This window comes from Lithobates pipiens, unplaced genomic scaffold (genome assembly GCF_037356315.1).
Source record: "Lithobates pipiens isolate NorthernLeopardFrog02 unplaced genomic scaffold, aLitPip1_a1.2 Scaffold_1, whole genome shotgun sequence".
Lineage (NCBI taxonomy): Eukaryota > Metazoa > Chordata > Amphibia > Anura > Ranidae > Lithobates > Lithobates pipiens.
Window position 1 is genome coordinate 15,416,464 of NW_027507685.1, and position 14,048 is coordinate 15,430,511.

Consider the following 14,048-nt stretch of genomic DNA (forward strand, 5'->3'; position numbering starts at 1 on the left):
TCTGTAGTGAGATGGTGACTGTCAATCACTGGCTCTCTCCTCTGCCCCTCCAGCACTCACTGGAGCTCTGGGGTGTGGAGGGGGCAGAAGTAGTTGGCAAAGTTTTGGGGCTTTTTGGTGTGCTTTACAATTGGGTTTTAGTGCTCTGAGGAAGCTTGGTTACAAGCAAAACATGTAAGCATGAAATCATCACGCTCTGTGTGGAGTGAGCACAGGTGTTTCCACTTATACAACGGGCTAACTCCTTCCATCCCAGCCTCTGCAAATTTATGCCCCAAGTACCTGTTGGGAAATCGGGACAGACAGTGCTTCGTCATTTGTATAACTTGATGCCTTTCTGAAAACTTTGCTATGCGGCAACTAAACTAGAGGAATACAATGTATGCTCTGCGAAGCAAGGACTTGGCTGGATCTATATATGACGTGGCTCTATGCAAGTGGGTCATATAGATGGACTTAAATTAAACAGGAGCGACGACATGGAATTAGACGTCAAACGGTGAGCTGTATCTGCCCTTACAAATGATGGGGATGTCTATTCAGAATTTAAACCGTTTGTTTCCTTAATCATTGTCACCGTTACATCTATAAGTCCATGATTTAAGATTCATCCTTCCTATAGTTATCTAATACACTCATGCACTCTATGAAATGATTTTTATCATCTTGTTGTCCTAATTTTTATGTGAAGAATGGTAAATAGTATATAAGTGTAGCGCCGACTCCTGACTTGCATGCGCTATATTGTTTTTGAAAATGAATATACCTGAAACCACAGTTGGGTTTTAGGGCTAATTTTGCCCAATTATGGTTTCAGTACCAGTTCTCCTTGTCCGCAGGTGTCACTGTCACCGCCGGCAAGTATGAGAACGCAGTTTAGCTGGGTGTATTGAATGCCATTCTTTTCTCGGAACCAGCCCAGTGGGAGTGTTCTCCTGCTGTGCATTCTGGGAGATGGTATTTAAGGTACTGACATTACGTGTTTCGGGGGTTCCGGTCCAAAAGATTATTCCTTCTGTTTGGTCCTGGTCCTCCTGACCAGCCCTCATGGCCCTCCTGGCCTGTAGTGCGGATCCATGCAATTCCAAGCTTAGGGGCTGGATAGTCCAAGGCGAAGCAACTGCAGGGACAGGCCTGAATGAATATCGGGGCCTAATGATTCAAGGGTGGTCCGGTGCCGTCTCATCTATGGAGAGGCCCAGCAACTGGAGAAGCATCCAGGGGAGGATCCTTCGAGAGAAGGCCATGCACAAGGCTGGTTTCTCTGAAGGAGCCTGGAGGCTCAGTTGAAGGACACTACATGGATTTACACTCATACGGTATCGCCGGACCGGCAAGAGATACTGGTACCGTATGATAGCTCTTTAAATTTGTCTATGTCCCTCAGTTACATCCAAGTCAGTGGCAGAGACTTTTTCTCAAAGTATTCTATATCCAAGTCTGTGGCAGAGACTTTGCTTTACTTAACACCCTACAGACCCAGTGAGAGGAGGTTTATCCGGGGGTTGTGGGAGTCCAGCTGTGAAATGGTTGTTCTCTGGATTTATTCTATAAGAGACTTTCCATTCCTGCAGTCCAAAAGTACCTGAACTTTCCTCCTAACCCTCTACCTTAAATTGAGAGACTGTGTTATCTTTCAAATAAATAACCCAAAAGAAGATTCAGTGTGTCAGTTTCTACATTACTTTGGGCCTTCAACCACCGGAAACCCCTAGACCAGTGATGGCGAACCTTGGCACCCCAGACGTTTTGGAACTACATTTCCCATGATGCTCATGCACTCTGCAGTGTAGTGGAGCATCATGGGAAATGTAGTTCCAAAACATCTGGGGTGCCAAGGTTTGCCATCACTGCCCTAGACGCACATGAGGTCAAGAAGGTAACGGTAAGCCCAATAAAACCACCAGCTCCTTCGGGAGTCAGTGCTACATAAGGCACATGCACTTTATTTAAACTGAGCAAATTAACTCTCTATTGAACTCGCTCTCTCTCTCTCTATATATATATATTTTTTTTTTTTTCATTAAAAACTTATTTTTCTTTTCCTGAATCAGCATTTTTTCAGATCAAAAGTATGAACTTTGAGAGATCTCTCTGAGTAGATTCAAATGTATGGGATGAATGAGAGTTACGTATGATTGGTTGTGGTGGCCACCTGTGTCTCATTAAGACCTCTGTCTTAATTTTAATTTTTATGTGGTGGAGGTGGGTGTAGATAGTAATATTTTCTAGATTTATAATTGCGGATATTTATTAAAGAAATTTCGTTTAATCCAGTTTATCTTCCTTGATCTTCCTTATCTTCCTTGAAGAATACTTTTTGTGAATCTTCCCTTGTTTTCTTATATGTTTTCTTATATGCCTGCTTATTCAGAGGATTACCACCCCGGAGGCATTGACTGAATTTGTTAATAGCTACTGGTTGACGGTATTAACAGATTGCTGAATTGGGTAGGCAGTTCTGTTAAGCCTTGTAAAAACCCATCCAATCTGGACTAAATTGGATGAGCCTGTGTTTCCATCCTCTCGTTTTTTCTTTGCGTTTTAGTGCAGCAAAAGCGCATCAGTGTGAAAGGGGCCTTAAAGATTTAGTCCTACATCAGCATTTAAAATATTGTTCTAATGTTGTTCTAATGTTGATGTACTTATATGTAATATTTCCACCCAGTAAATAAGTCACACTTAGATCTGATACACAGGACGATCATGTACCGGTTCTCCTGGGATTCCTTTGAGGAATGTTGAGAATTCCATTCCACTGGATGCTGGAGGTCCTGGGTCACCCTGACCACCGGTGTCTCCCTGTAAGAAACACAGAGTATACTTTAGACTTACGGTAATCCAATATTAATACACAATAATACAGTCCTTAAAGTGAATCTATCATTGGCTTCCCAAAATATTTTTCCTTCTCTTTCACTTATATAGGCCTATTTAATAAGGGAAAATATCATTGTGCAAGTCATGGCAACTTGTCTAATTTTACTGGTCTGATTGGTTGCTATAAGCTAAACAAGGACTCTTTACTTCTTTACTAATTAAGCACTCAAAGTTATGACTGCAAATAAATTAAAATGAAAGGGGTGGGGTGAGTGGTGCTGTTCTGCTATCATAATTTTTTGGGTGTCCCAGTTGAATAAGCTCCATCCAATGGCTGGCAGCATTAACACAACAGGCTCAATTTAGAAAGCTGTAACACAAGGATAAGGATATTTAATTTCAGACATATGACTGTAATTTTAAAAGCTATTTGGACTTGAAAATAAGTCAGAATTTTTCCCTAAATAAGGTTTGTTATCCTGGAGAGTTAGCTTTGTGAATTGAGTCTAAAGTCATATGCCCTCAAAAGAATCTACAGACCTAATCTTAAACTATCACACAGGAATGTTAAACAGTTATGCCGCGTACACACGATCGAATTGTCTGGCGTACTTAGTCCGATATACAATCCGGCGGATAGTCTGGCGGACTTTCTACCGAACGGACTTGGCCACACACGGACACACAGAAAGTCCGAAGTTCGCTTGCGCGATGACGTACAGCACGTACGACGGGACTAGAAAAAGGAAGTTCAATAGCCAGTAGCCAATAGCTTCCTTTTTCGTACTTGCTCCTGAGCATGCGTCATTCTTAGTCCGCCGTACTAGCATACTGACGAACGTATTGTCCGCTGAAACCCAAGTCCGACGGGAAGATTGGAGTGCAAAAATACTTTCTTAGTCCGCCGGACTTCACGCTGGAAAAGTCCGCTGAAGCCCACACACGATCGAATTGTCCGCTGAAATGCGTTTCGGCGGACTAAGTACGCCGGACAATCTGATTGTGTGTATGCGGCATTAGGCATAGGAATTAGGTATTCTTCTAAAGCAGGCCTGCTGTAACTTCTTTCACATAATCTATGCCTTGGGATAGGCCATGTGGCCTCTACCAACGGGGGAACTAGTGTAGTAAAGTGTGTACGCCACATTCCATCATCCAATCATGTACAAGCAAAAATCATATTTTTTTTATTTCCTTGCACACGAGTATTCTCTGAAAAGTGATTTTTTTTTTGTGCACAAAATCTTTTAGTAAATCTACCTCATGTGTCCTCAATGGCTGGGCTCACTACAGGCTATGCGCAGTACAACCTGATGAGATTCGGATTGAGACTTACTGAGGTTCAGCAGCACAAAATCACAAATGTTGATTTAAAAATGTGTGATGACCTCCCCCTTCCAAAAACACACACCTTGTCACACAGTGTCAGTGGGCTTGACATCATTTATGGATGACCCATGGGTAGAGAAGAGTTTACCGACGTGTGTCACTCAAACAGAAATTTACATTTTGCTCTGCTGGGGTAATAAACTCATTCCTGCTCAATGTAAAACTTGTAAAAGAATGTCTTAAATCAAATAGCAGCAGATATTTCTGTACAAACTCAATAACCATCTATAGAGACAGCTGACTTTCATTACCTAATAAAAGAAAACAGAGTTTTCCCATAAAGCAAGTGTTAAACGGCGAAACAATTTACTTTTCTAGAGGCAATTCAGTTCGCATTGTGCGCTATACAAGTATTTCATTCATTCATTCATTCTTATGGAATCAACTTCCCTGGAATACTAGAGTGAAAACTCTTCTGGCTAAATTGAGCTGTAAACGGCATGCCTGTGAATGAATGTCTTGCCAGTGGGACTATGCCATTTGGAATATCATCAAACAGTATTTTTGGACTCAAAAGAAGCACCAATAGATAGGACTGTTTCATCTTTTAAGACCCCCACAAGCACAGGGCTGGCAGTTGGGATCTTTGGGAACTTTAGGCAATGTATACCTCTACCAGGAATGATTTCATGTCCATCTTTGCAATAATATTTGGTGTAGGATAAACAAAGGAAAACTTATACTCACAATATATACTGAAGGTCCTCACAAGTACCTGTTTTACTGCATGAAAGTACATTCGACATGGAAATCTTATTCTCTTTTTTGAGGTTAGTTTCAAATTAACTCTGGGCTGGCTCCAAAACGTAATGTGTCACCCCAGCATATACAGAATATAATGCTCATTTTATCCAGGGGATGATATGGTAGAGAGGCATACTTACCTGAATGCATGGTCCATCCAGTCATCCTCCTGCCAGTTCTAGTTGTGACAAATACCCCTCTTGTTGCTCTTCTCTGATCAGTTGTGTCGTCACTACTCTTACCATTGCCATCACCTACAATTTATGAAAAGCTACCACTGCTGGTCCTGCATTGTACACACCAACCCATTGCCAGTGAGAAGAGGATCAGAGTACCAGCTGTCCAGGGACCACAGTTTAAAGTGTAAGTTTGTATTTGTCTGGGCTGGCCGCTCAGCTGTCGGCTAATTGCCAGCTCTCTTCTCTTTCCACAGTTACCAGCTGTTCCCGATGATGCTCGTCTGACCTGCCTATTTAAAGCCTTCCAGTTCACTTTTTCCTTTGCCTTCGCGTTGGTCACATCACAAGGAACCATCTCCTGCTGTTTGTTCAAGACTGACTTGCTGACATCCCTCCTGGCTTCTTATCCTGCTTACAGTCGCTCTCCTTGGATCCCTGACTTCTGGCCTGGCTGATTACCCGATCTGGTTTATGAACTTTGGACTGGCTGACTACCCGATCTGGCTACTGGACTCTGGCTATGCTTGACTACGCTTTTTTCTATTTACCTTTTTATTTTTATTAATAAACAAGTGTGATTTGATTGTACTTCTGTCTCAGTCTGTTTCATGGTTTCTGACAGTATTATGTACTGAGCACTCCTCCTCAGTTGTATTGCTCTGTAACATGGCTGTGCTTTGAACTTCTGCCATTTTTATTATTTTATATGTTTTTTTTAATAAGCCTGCAGTTTAGGCTTACCTTTTTTGCAACTTTTAGAAACCTTGTATAATAAAAAGTATCTGAATGAAGAAAATGTAAGTTTATCTTCAGCGAGATTTTCCAAAAATCCCACTAAGCAATTCCACATCCCATGGATAGTGCTAACCAGCACTTCTCTTCTTTTAATCCTTTGTATTAGTTCCCCCAAAACAAAAGTGGCATTATACACTATATTACCAAAAGTATTGGGATGCCTGCCTTTACACGAACATGAACTTTAATAGAATCCCAGTCTTAGTCTGTAGAGTTCAATAATGAGTTTTCCCACCCTTTGCAGCAATAACAGCTTCAACTCTTCTAGGAAGGCTGTCCACGAGGTTTCGGAGCGTGTCTTTGGGAATGTTTGACCATTCTTCCAGAAGCGCATTTGTCAGGTCAGGCACTGATGTGGACTAGAAGGCCTAGCTCAGTGTCTCTGCTCTAAACCATCCCAAAGGTGTTCTATTGAGTTGAGGTCAGTCAAGTTCCTCCACCCCAAACACACTCATCCATGTCTTTATGAACCTTGCTTTGTGCACTGGCCAAATCATTTGGTGGATGGAGGATTATGGTGTGGGGTTGTTCTTCAGAGTTTGGGTTTGGCCCCTTACTTCCAGTGAAGGAAACTCTTAATGTGTCAGCATACCAGACATTTTGGACAATTTTATGCTCCGAACTTTGTAGGAACAGTTTGGGGATGTACCCTTTCTGTTCCAACATGACTGAATGAGAAAAGATAAAGACATGGATGAGCAAGTTTGGGGTGGCCTGCACAGTCCTGACCTCAACCCGATACAACATCTTTGGGATAAATTAGAGTGGAGACTGGGAGCCAAACCTTCTCATTTACATCAGTGCATAACCTCACAAATGGATTTCTGAAAGAATGGTCAAACATTCCTATAGACACACTCCTAAACCTTGTGGACAGCCTTCCCAGATGAGTTGAAGCTGTTATAGCTGCAAAGGGTGGGCCAACTTAATATTGAACCCTATGGACTAAGACTGTATGCCATTAAAGTGCATATGCATGTAAAGGCAGGCGTCCCAATGCTTTTGATAACATAGTGTATTCTGCATATGCTGGGGGACAATTTATTTTTTGGCTGCATGACATTTCTCAGGGTGGGCTTCCTAGGGTTGACAGCAATGGACCATACCTGTGTAATGTTCATGTTGCGTAGTCTGCACTAGAAGCCTGTGTGATGCAAGGAAAACACAGGAGCGCAGCTGAGAGACAGGGACAGAGTTGACACCCCATAACTAGAAGTGCTCAACCAAGTACTTTCATGGCAAGAACATTACGTACTCTTTTATTGAAAGCTGCAATTTTAAAATATTAAACAAAGTTGGGAGCTGCGTAAAATCTACATTAAAAAAACAGAATGCAATAATATGTAAATCCCATAAACCCATTTTTTATTCACGATAAAATAATAGAATACATACCTTCTCTCCTTTCTCTCCTTGATAGCCAACTCCCATATTGCCCTACAAATTAAAATACCAAAAATGAATTAATTAATTAATAAACTGTTGAACAAATATATGTAATTGTGTGGATTATGAATATGCCCTAGTGTTATTTAAAGTGTAAGTTCACCTTTTACATTTTTTCTGAAAAGGTGAACTTACACTTTAAATGAAAACTAAACTACGTACGTATACACACATTCTGCTCAAGCTTGGCTTGCATACACACGGTCACACAAAAGTTCGCTGAACTTTCGACCGTCAAGAACGCGGTGACGTACAACACTACGACGAACCGAGAAAATTAAGTTCAATGCTTCCGAGCATGCGTTGAATTGTTCCCCAGCATGTGTAGGAATTTTATGCATTGGAATTGCTACAGATGATCGGAATTTACGATCGAAAATTTTCCTGACCAAAAATTTGAGAGCCTGCTCTCAAAATTTTGCTGGCGCAAATTTGCCCAGCAAAAGACCAATGAGAGCTTTTGGTCAGAAAATGCGACCGTGTGTATGCTCCATCGGACTTTTGCTGGAAGAATTCCAGCCAGCAAAATATTGAGAGCATGTTCTGAATTTTTCGGTCAAAAAAAGTTCAGATCGAAAAATTACAATTGTCTGTAGCAATTCCGACGCACAAAATTCCTACGCATGCTCGGAAACAATTTGACGCATGCTCGGAAGCATTGAACTTCATTTTCTCAGCTCGTCGTAGTGTTGTACGTCACCGCATTCTTGACGGTCGAAAGTTGAGCAAACTTCAGCAGGGCTTTGAGGACAGATCAGAGCATTCTGATCGGTCCACCTTGGCACAGAGCATCGCTCTGATGTGCCATGGAAGCCCTGTACAAGGAAGGCGTAAATAGGCGGGGATGACAAATCACCCGGACCTGCATGGGCACTGATAGCTCCTCACCCACAGAGGTAAATAGGGCGGGGGGAGGCTTTAGAGTGTTAGTTCGCCTTTTAATTTTTTTTTAATGAAAAAGTGAAATAACCCTTTAAACAGTTATGATAAGCATGTTTGAGATGAAAGGATACAATAGGATTTTTATTACATTAATAAAGGATTACCTTTGGCCCCATAAAGCCAGGTGGACCATCTGGACCCTGAAAAAAATGATATAAATAGATAAAATTCTTTTAGTTATACAGAAAGAACATGAGAACATGTATGACAAGATTTACTATTTATTCCAGGCACATTTGGCCCATTTTTAGTTAACCCGCAGAATATATTCACACTCATTAAAAATGTTCAGTATTTTAATCTTTTAGGTTGCATCTATTTGTGCAATACAAACAGCCACAATTTTCCCAACACACCACCTAGCCTGCAAACGGAAAACAAACTATCCCTGTCTAACAATTCATGTTAAAAACAGGTTTTAGTTGCACACATTTGTAAATATATGTGGAAGCTGTAGTGGCTCCTCTGTGTACTGCGGTCCTAACTCTAAACGTTTGAGAGTCTCCAAGTAGTGCCCAAACAGTCTCCTCTATTTGGGCACTTGACGCAAAAGCTGTATTGCACTGGTCCACATCACACTCAGAATGGTCTTAAAGTGGGGTGCCCTCTAAAAAAAAAAAATTAAAAGTCAGCAGCTACAAATACTGCAGCTGCTGACTTTTAATAATCGGACACTTACCTGTTCCAGAACGAAATCCCCCCTAGTTCCCCTCTCCGCTCGCGGCGCCGTCATTCGTACTGTGGGCACCCAGCTGTGGCTTCCCAGCCGGGCACCCACTGTGCATGCACGAGCGGCGCAGGGCACCGTGATACGCCGCACAGTCACCTGGGACACATGACAGGTCCCAGGTGACTGTGCGGTGCGAGGGGAAGTGATGTCACCAGCCCGGGCAAGGAAGAAGGCAGACTACGAGGGACCCCCTAGCAACAGGTATTTAGAGGTGAGTAAAAAAAAAAAATTTTACCAATTATTCTTATTTTTTTTAAGAATTTTATACCATTTTTTTTTTTTTTGGTGGCAACACCACTTTAAGGCAGTGTAATTCAATGAATGGTCTGCTATGTATGCAACAGGAAGAAACATAAAGGCAGGCAAAAATGTAAACTAGCAGACCAGGTGGCTGTGCTTTGAACAACTGCCAGTAGCCCCTTTTATAGTCTGTATAGGCAAGTCCATAGCTAGCCGCAATTTTTTGTGATGTCAAAGCAACTAATAGTTGCACATGGTAATATGTTAAATGTAATTTGGTCAGTCAGATTCATGTTTACACAAGAAACATTTTTTTTTTTACATATATCATATAGCAATATTCAAAGTGTAGTAGCTCATAGCAGTCAAACATAATCTATATGCAATGGCCTGGCTACTGAAAGCTAAAAACTGATTTATAAGGATGTACACCTCTGCAAATAAATCACAACTACCACCTTTTCCTGTGTTCTACTCCCTCTTACCATTGAAATAATGTAGTGGGATTTATTGGTTTATGAGCTTAATCCACCAAACAGGATGTTACCACAAGCACCACTACCCTCGCCTCCCTATTGGCGACAAAACCAAAGGTGGGACAACTATTTAGTAGGTTCCTTATGCCCACATGTTTGCTTTAAAGAGGAAGTAAACCCTGATGAGTTTACTTCCTCTTTCATTCCCTGCAAAGGCAAAGCATAATGGACTACTATGCATTGCATAGTAGTCCATTATGTGTCACTTACCTGACACAGGAGCCAGCGAAGTCGCCGCTGTCCCCTGTAGTCCGCCGCATCCATCTTCTTGGTGGGGTCTCACAGCTCCGCCGCTGTCATTCGGCGAAGCCGCGATGACGTCACTCCCGCGCATGCGTACGGGAGCCGACACGCGCGGCAGCTCCGTCTCTGAGAATGCCGCGCTCAGTGCGCATGCGCCGTAGACAGCGGTGCCTGTTTTCGGGCAAATATCTCCTAAACCATATAGGTTTAGGAGATATTTCTTGGACCTACAGGTAAGCCTTAATCTAGGCTTACCTGTAGGTCAAAGTGGTTTGTAAAGGTTTACAACCACTTTAAGGTAGGCTAAACTCACATCTCAAGAGATAATATCAACTCCATGTCCTTGACTGTTATATACTGTAACCTATCTTCTAATGGCTTTTGCTTTCAAAAATGTTTTAAAAAAAAATAAAAATACTACTTACTGGTAAGCCTGGTGGTCCAGCTGGGCCTGTCAGTCCAGCGGGTCCAGGTGGCCCACGTGGTCCCTGTAATAAAATAGCCAACACAGAACAAATCATGTCTCCATTTTCAAGTGTTACTAAAAAAATCTATTTGCATGAGATTTTAATTGCTCAATTAAGTCATAAAGAGCAAAATAAAACTAAGAAGTTAATATAATTTCAGTGTACTGAATCAACGAAACAAAATATATACATACGGGAAGCCCGTCAGCGCCGTTTGCTCCATCATCTCCCTGAAATGATAAAAGTATAACAGTAAGTTTGTAAAAACAGGACATCACACAGTACTGAATCTTTGAGGGCTTGGCTTCCAAGAGCTACTTGGCATACCATCAAACTCCACATCTAGCTAGTTTTGGTGTTATATACTGTATATAGATTTGTTAATAGCAGAAGCAGAGAAATCTTCATAAACAATTTATATGTGGGTATACTCTGATATGCCACAAAGACAATGTAAGACAAAGAATGGCACTATTACTTTTTTAGGGGAGTTTCAAATCTACCAATCTGGGATCGGTGTATGATAGTGCATGTTGGATGGTGGGAGCTCCAAGAGTTGCTCAGTTGGGTGTTAATTAAAAAATAAAAATGCATCCCAAGGAAGCACTAACAACAATACCTAAAGGGTCATACAGGGAGCACATTCTGAGTTGTATGTACAGAGCAGAAAGTGAGGAAAATGTGTCCTCATTCAACTCTATATGTAATTTGAATTACAACTATTAAAGAGGAAGTAAAGACAAAAAACAAACAAAAAAAACAACACACCCTGTAAGGCAAAGGCATAATGAGCTAGTATGCATAGTAGGGGTGCAACGGATCAAAAAACTCACAGATCGGATCGTTCCTCGGATCAGAGTCACAGATCGGATCATTTTTCGGATCAGCAAATAATAATTGAATTTGCAAAAACATGTGAAAATTCCACCATCATATAGTCCCCACTATAATATACATCTCCCCCACTGTAATATTTGCTGAGTATGGCTGAGTATTGCAGAGTATTGTATTGCAGAATATTGTCTGGCAGAGTATTGTATTGCAGAGTATTGGCTGGCAGAGTATTGTATTGCAGAGTATTGGCTGGCAGAGTATTGGCTGGCAGAGTATTGTATTGCAGAGTATTGTATTGCAGATTATTGACTGGCAGAGTATTGTATTGTAGAGTATTGGCTGGCAGAGTATTGGCTGGCAGAGTAATGGCTGGGTATGGAGAGATGGCTGCTTCCATCCGACCTCTCCCCTCCACTGTACAGATTAGTACAGAGAGGGGAGAGAGAAACCGGTGTCATGTCATGACGCCAGTTTGTTTACAAGTGATCGCTCCGTTGGAGCGATCACATTGTAAACGTCTGGGTGTAGAAAGATGGCCGTCGCTTCGGAGCCGCGGCCTCTCCTAAGGCTGAGACCGCAGAGCACTCTGCGGATCACGGCATGTGCCGATCCGAGCAGGGTGACCCGTTCGGATCACGGATCGGTGACGATCCATTGCACCCCTAATGCATAGCATACTAGCTCATTATGAATAACTTACCTGAGAACGAAGCCCCCGAAGCGGTCCTCCGTCTTCATCTTTGCCGCTGCCATGTATCCCGGAGTGACTTCCAGGTCTCGCTGCTCCGGCGCTGTGATTCGCCGGACCCGCGATGATGTCACCCCCACGCATGCGCACAGGAGCCAACATGAGCGCCATATCGCCGCAATCTGCGGCCTGCCCAGTGCGCGGTGCCTGTCTTTTTGTAAATATCTCCTAAACCGTATAGGTTTAGGAGATATTTCTTGGACCCACAGGTAAGCCTTAATCTAGGCTTACCTGTAGGTCACAGTGGTTTGTAAGGGTTTACAACCACTTTAAGCTGTTTTCAACAAAGGAGCTACTCCACCTGCTGGCTGCAAAGGGATAATTATGACATATTTGCATGCAGGATTTCATATTTCTGAGGCAAAAAATAAATATGCATGAATATACTAATGAACTACATAAAGGCTATAGCTAATGTGTCAATAGCTAGATGCTAGAGTTTGCAGCTATCCAGGGTTGACCTTACCTGAGGTCCTTTAATTCCGCCTCGTGTATAGGATGGTTCACCTTTCTGACCTTTGGGACCTGGAAAACCCTATGGAAAAAAAGAGCAGCACATTTGAAAGCATTAACATCCCTTATTTACGGTATTTAAAAAACACTTGTAGAATTTTGTCACTAAAAGTAAAGTAAAAGAAAAAGTTACAGGATTCCACTGTTGTGTTTCATTCAAATATTGCCACAGCTTCATCTGAAACTAACACATTCTTGAGTGCTCTATAGAAATTCACCATCTAGTGCAGTGATGGAGAACCTTGGCACCCCAGATGTTTTGGAACTACGTTTCCCATGATGCTCCACTACACTGCAGAGTACAGGAGCATCATGGGAAATGTAGTTTCAAAACATCTGGGGTGCCAAAGTTCACCATCACTGATCTAGTGGTATATGTTTATAACTGTTCTTGAGTGTTTCACATGCACGCCCCTTCACCATCCAATGTTTTTTAATATTACTACTTGCTGGGAAACTTCTAGTTATTCCTGTGGCTAATTACTTTGTGTAATTAACTTTAGAAAGCTGCTTGAGCAAAACTCTCTTTCTGAGACTCTGGTCCTAAGCTCCAGTTCCTGAGAGCTCACTGTTAATTTTTTGGTCCTGCTTCTGACTTCTGTTGATGGCTCAGCTTGCCTCTGACCATGATTCCTATTTGCTGTCGACCCTAATGCTCTGCCTGTTTGACAATTCTGTTTGACACTAGTCCTGACGGCTTGCTTGTTTATGCCCCTGATTTAATTTCTAGATTCTGTGCTTTGTCTCGTTTCTACGAGCTTTTGCCAATCCAAGTGTAGCCAAGGGCTGCAACCTAATGCCGTGTACACACGATCGGAATTCCAGCCAGAAAAAGACAGATGAGAGCTTTTCATCAGAAAACGCGACCGTGTGTTTGCTCCATCAGAATTTAGCTGTCCGAATTTCAGCCAGCCAAAAATTGATAGCATCTTCTTAATTTTCTCGTCGGAAAAACTTTCTATTGGAAATTCCGATCGTGTGTATGCAATTCCGACACGGCAAAAATCACGCATGCTCAGATTCAACTACGAGACAGAAGTTATTGGCTACTGGCTATTGAACTTCCTTTTTCTAGTCCCGTTGTACGTGTTGTACGTCACCGCGTTATAAACGATCGGAATTTGATGTGACCGTGTGTAGGCAAGACAGCTTGAGCTGAATTCTGTCGGAATTCCGTCAGGAAAACCATCCGAGCTTTTTTCCGACGAAAATTCCGATCGCGTGTACGCGGCATTAGAGCCATCTGCAGCATGTCCTTCACACATCTAGGATAAGTTGGTTCAGTATAGAGGTAGTTAGAGCTAGTAGAGGAGAGGCATAAAGACATTAAGAATTTACATTTCTACTTATTTAGACAACTTGAAGATATTTGTGATGCATAAATTAAAAGTGATATAAGAAAAATATAGAATTGTGCTAAAT

General features: G+C 42.0%; 1 protein-coding gene across 3 annotated transcripts in view; it reads right to left on the reverse strand.

Annotated features, from left to right (window-relative positions):
- COL4A6 (collagen type IV alpha 6 chain) overlaps nucleotides 1-14,048 on the reverse strand; it is a 337,569-nt gene that overhangs the window by 89,934 nt on the left and 233,587 nt on the right. For all 3 annotated transcript variants that reach the window (XM_077478926.1, XM_077478935.1, XM_077478944.1), the window contains 6 exons: nucleotides 12,580-12,648; nucleotides 10,726-10,761; nucleotides 10,490-10,552; nucleotides 8,420-8,455; nucleotides 7,323-7,364; nucleotides 2,713-2,802 (listed from right to left, as the gene is read on the reverse strand). In XM_077478926.1, coding sequence (XP_077335052.1) covers nucleotides 2,713-2,802; nucleotides 7,323-7,364; nucleotides 8,420-8,455; nucleotides 10,490-10,552; nucleotides 10,726-10,761; nucleotides 12,580-12,648 — 336 coding nt within the window. The remainder of the gene's footprint in view (nucleotides 1-2,712; nucleotides 2,803-7,322; nucleotides 7,365-8,419; nucleotides 8,456-10,489; nucleotides 10,553-10,725; nucleotides 10,762-12,579; nucleotides 12,649-14,048) is intronic.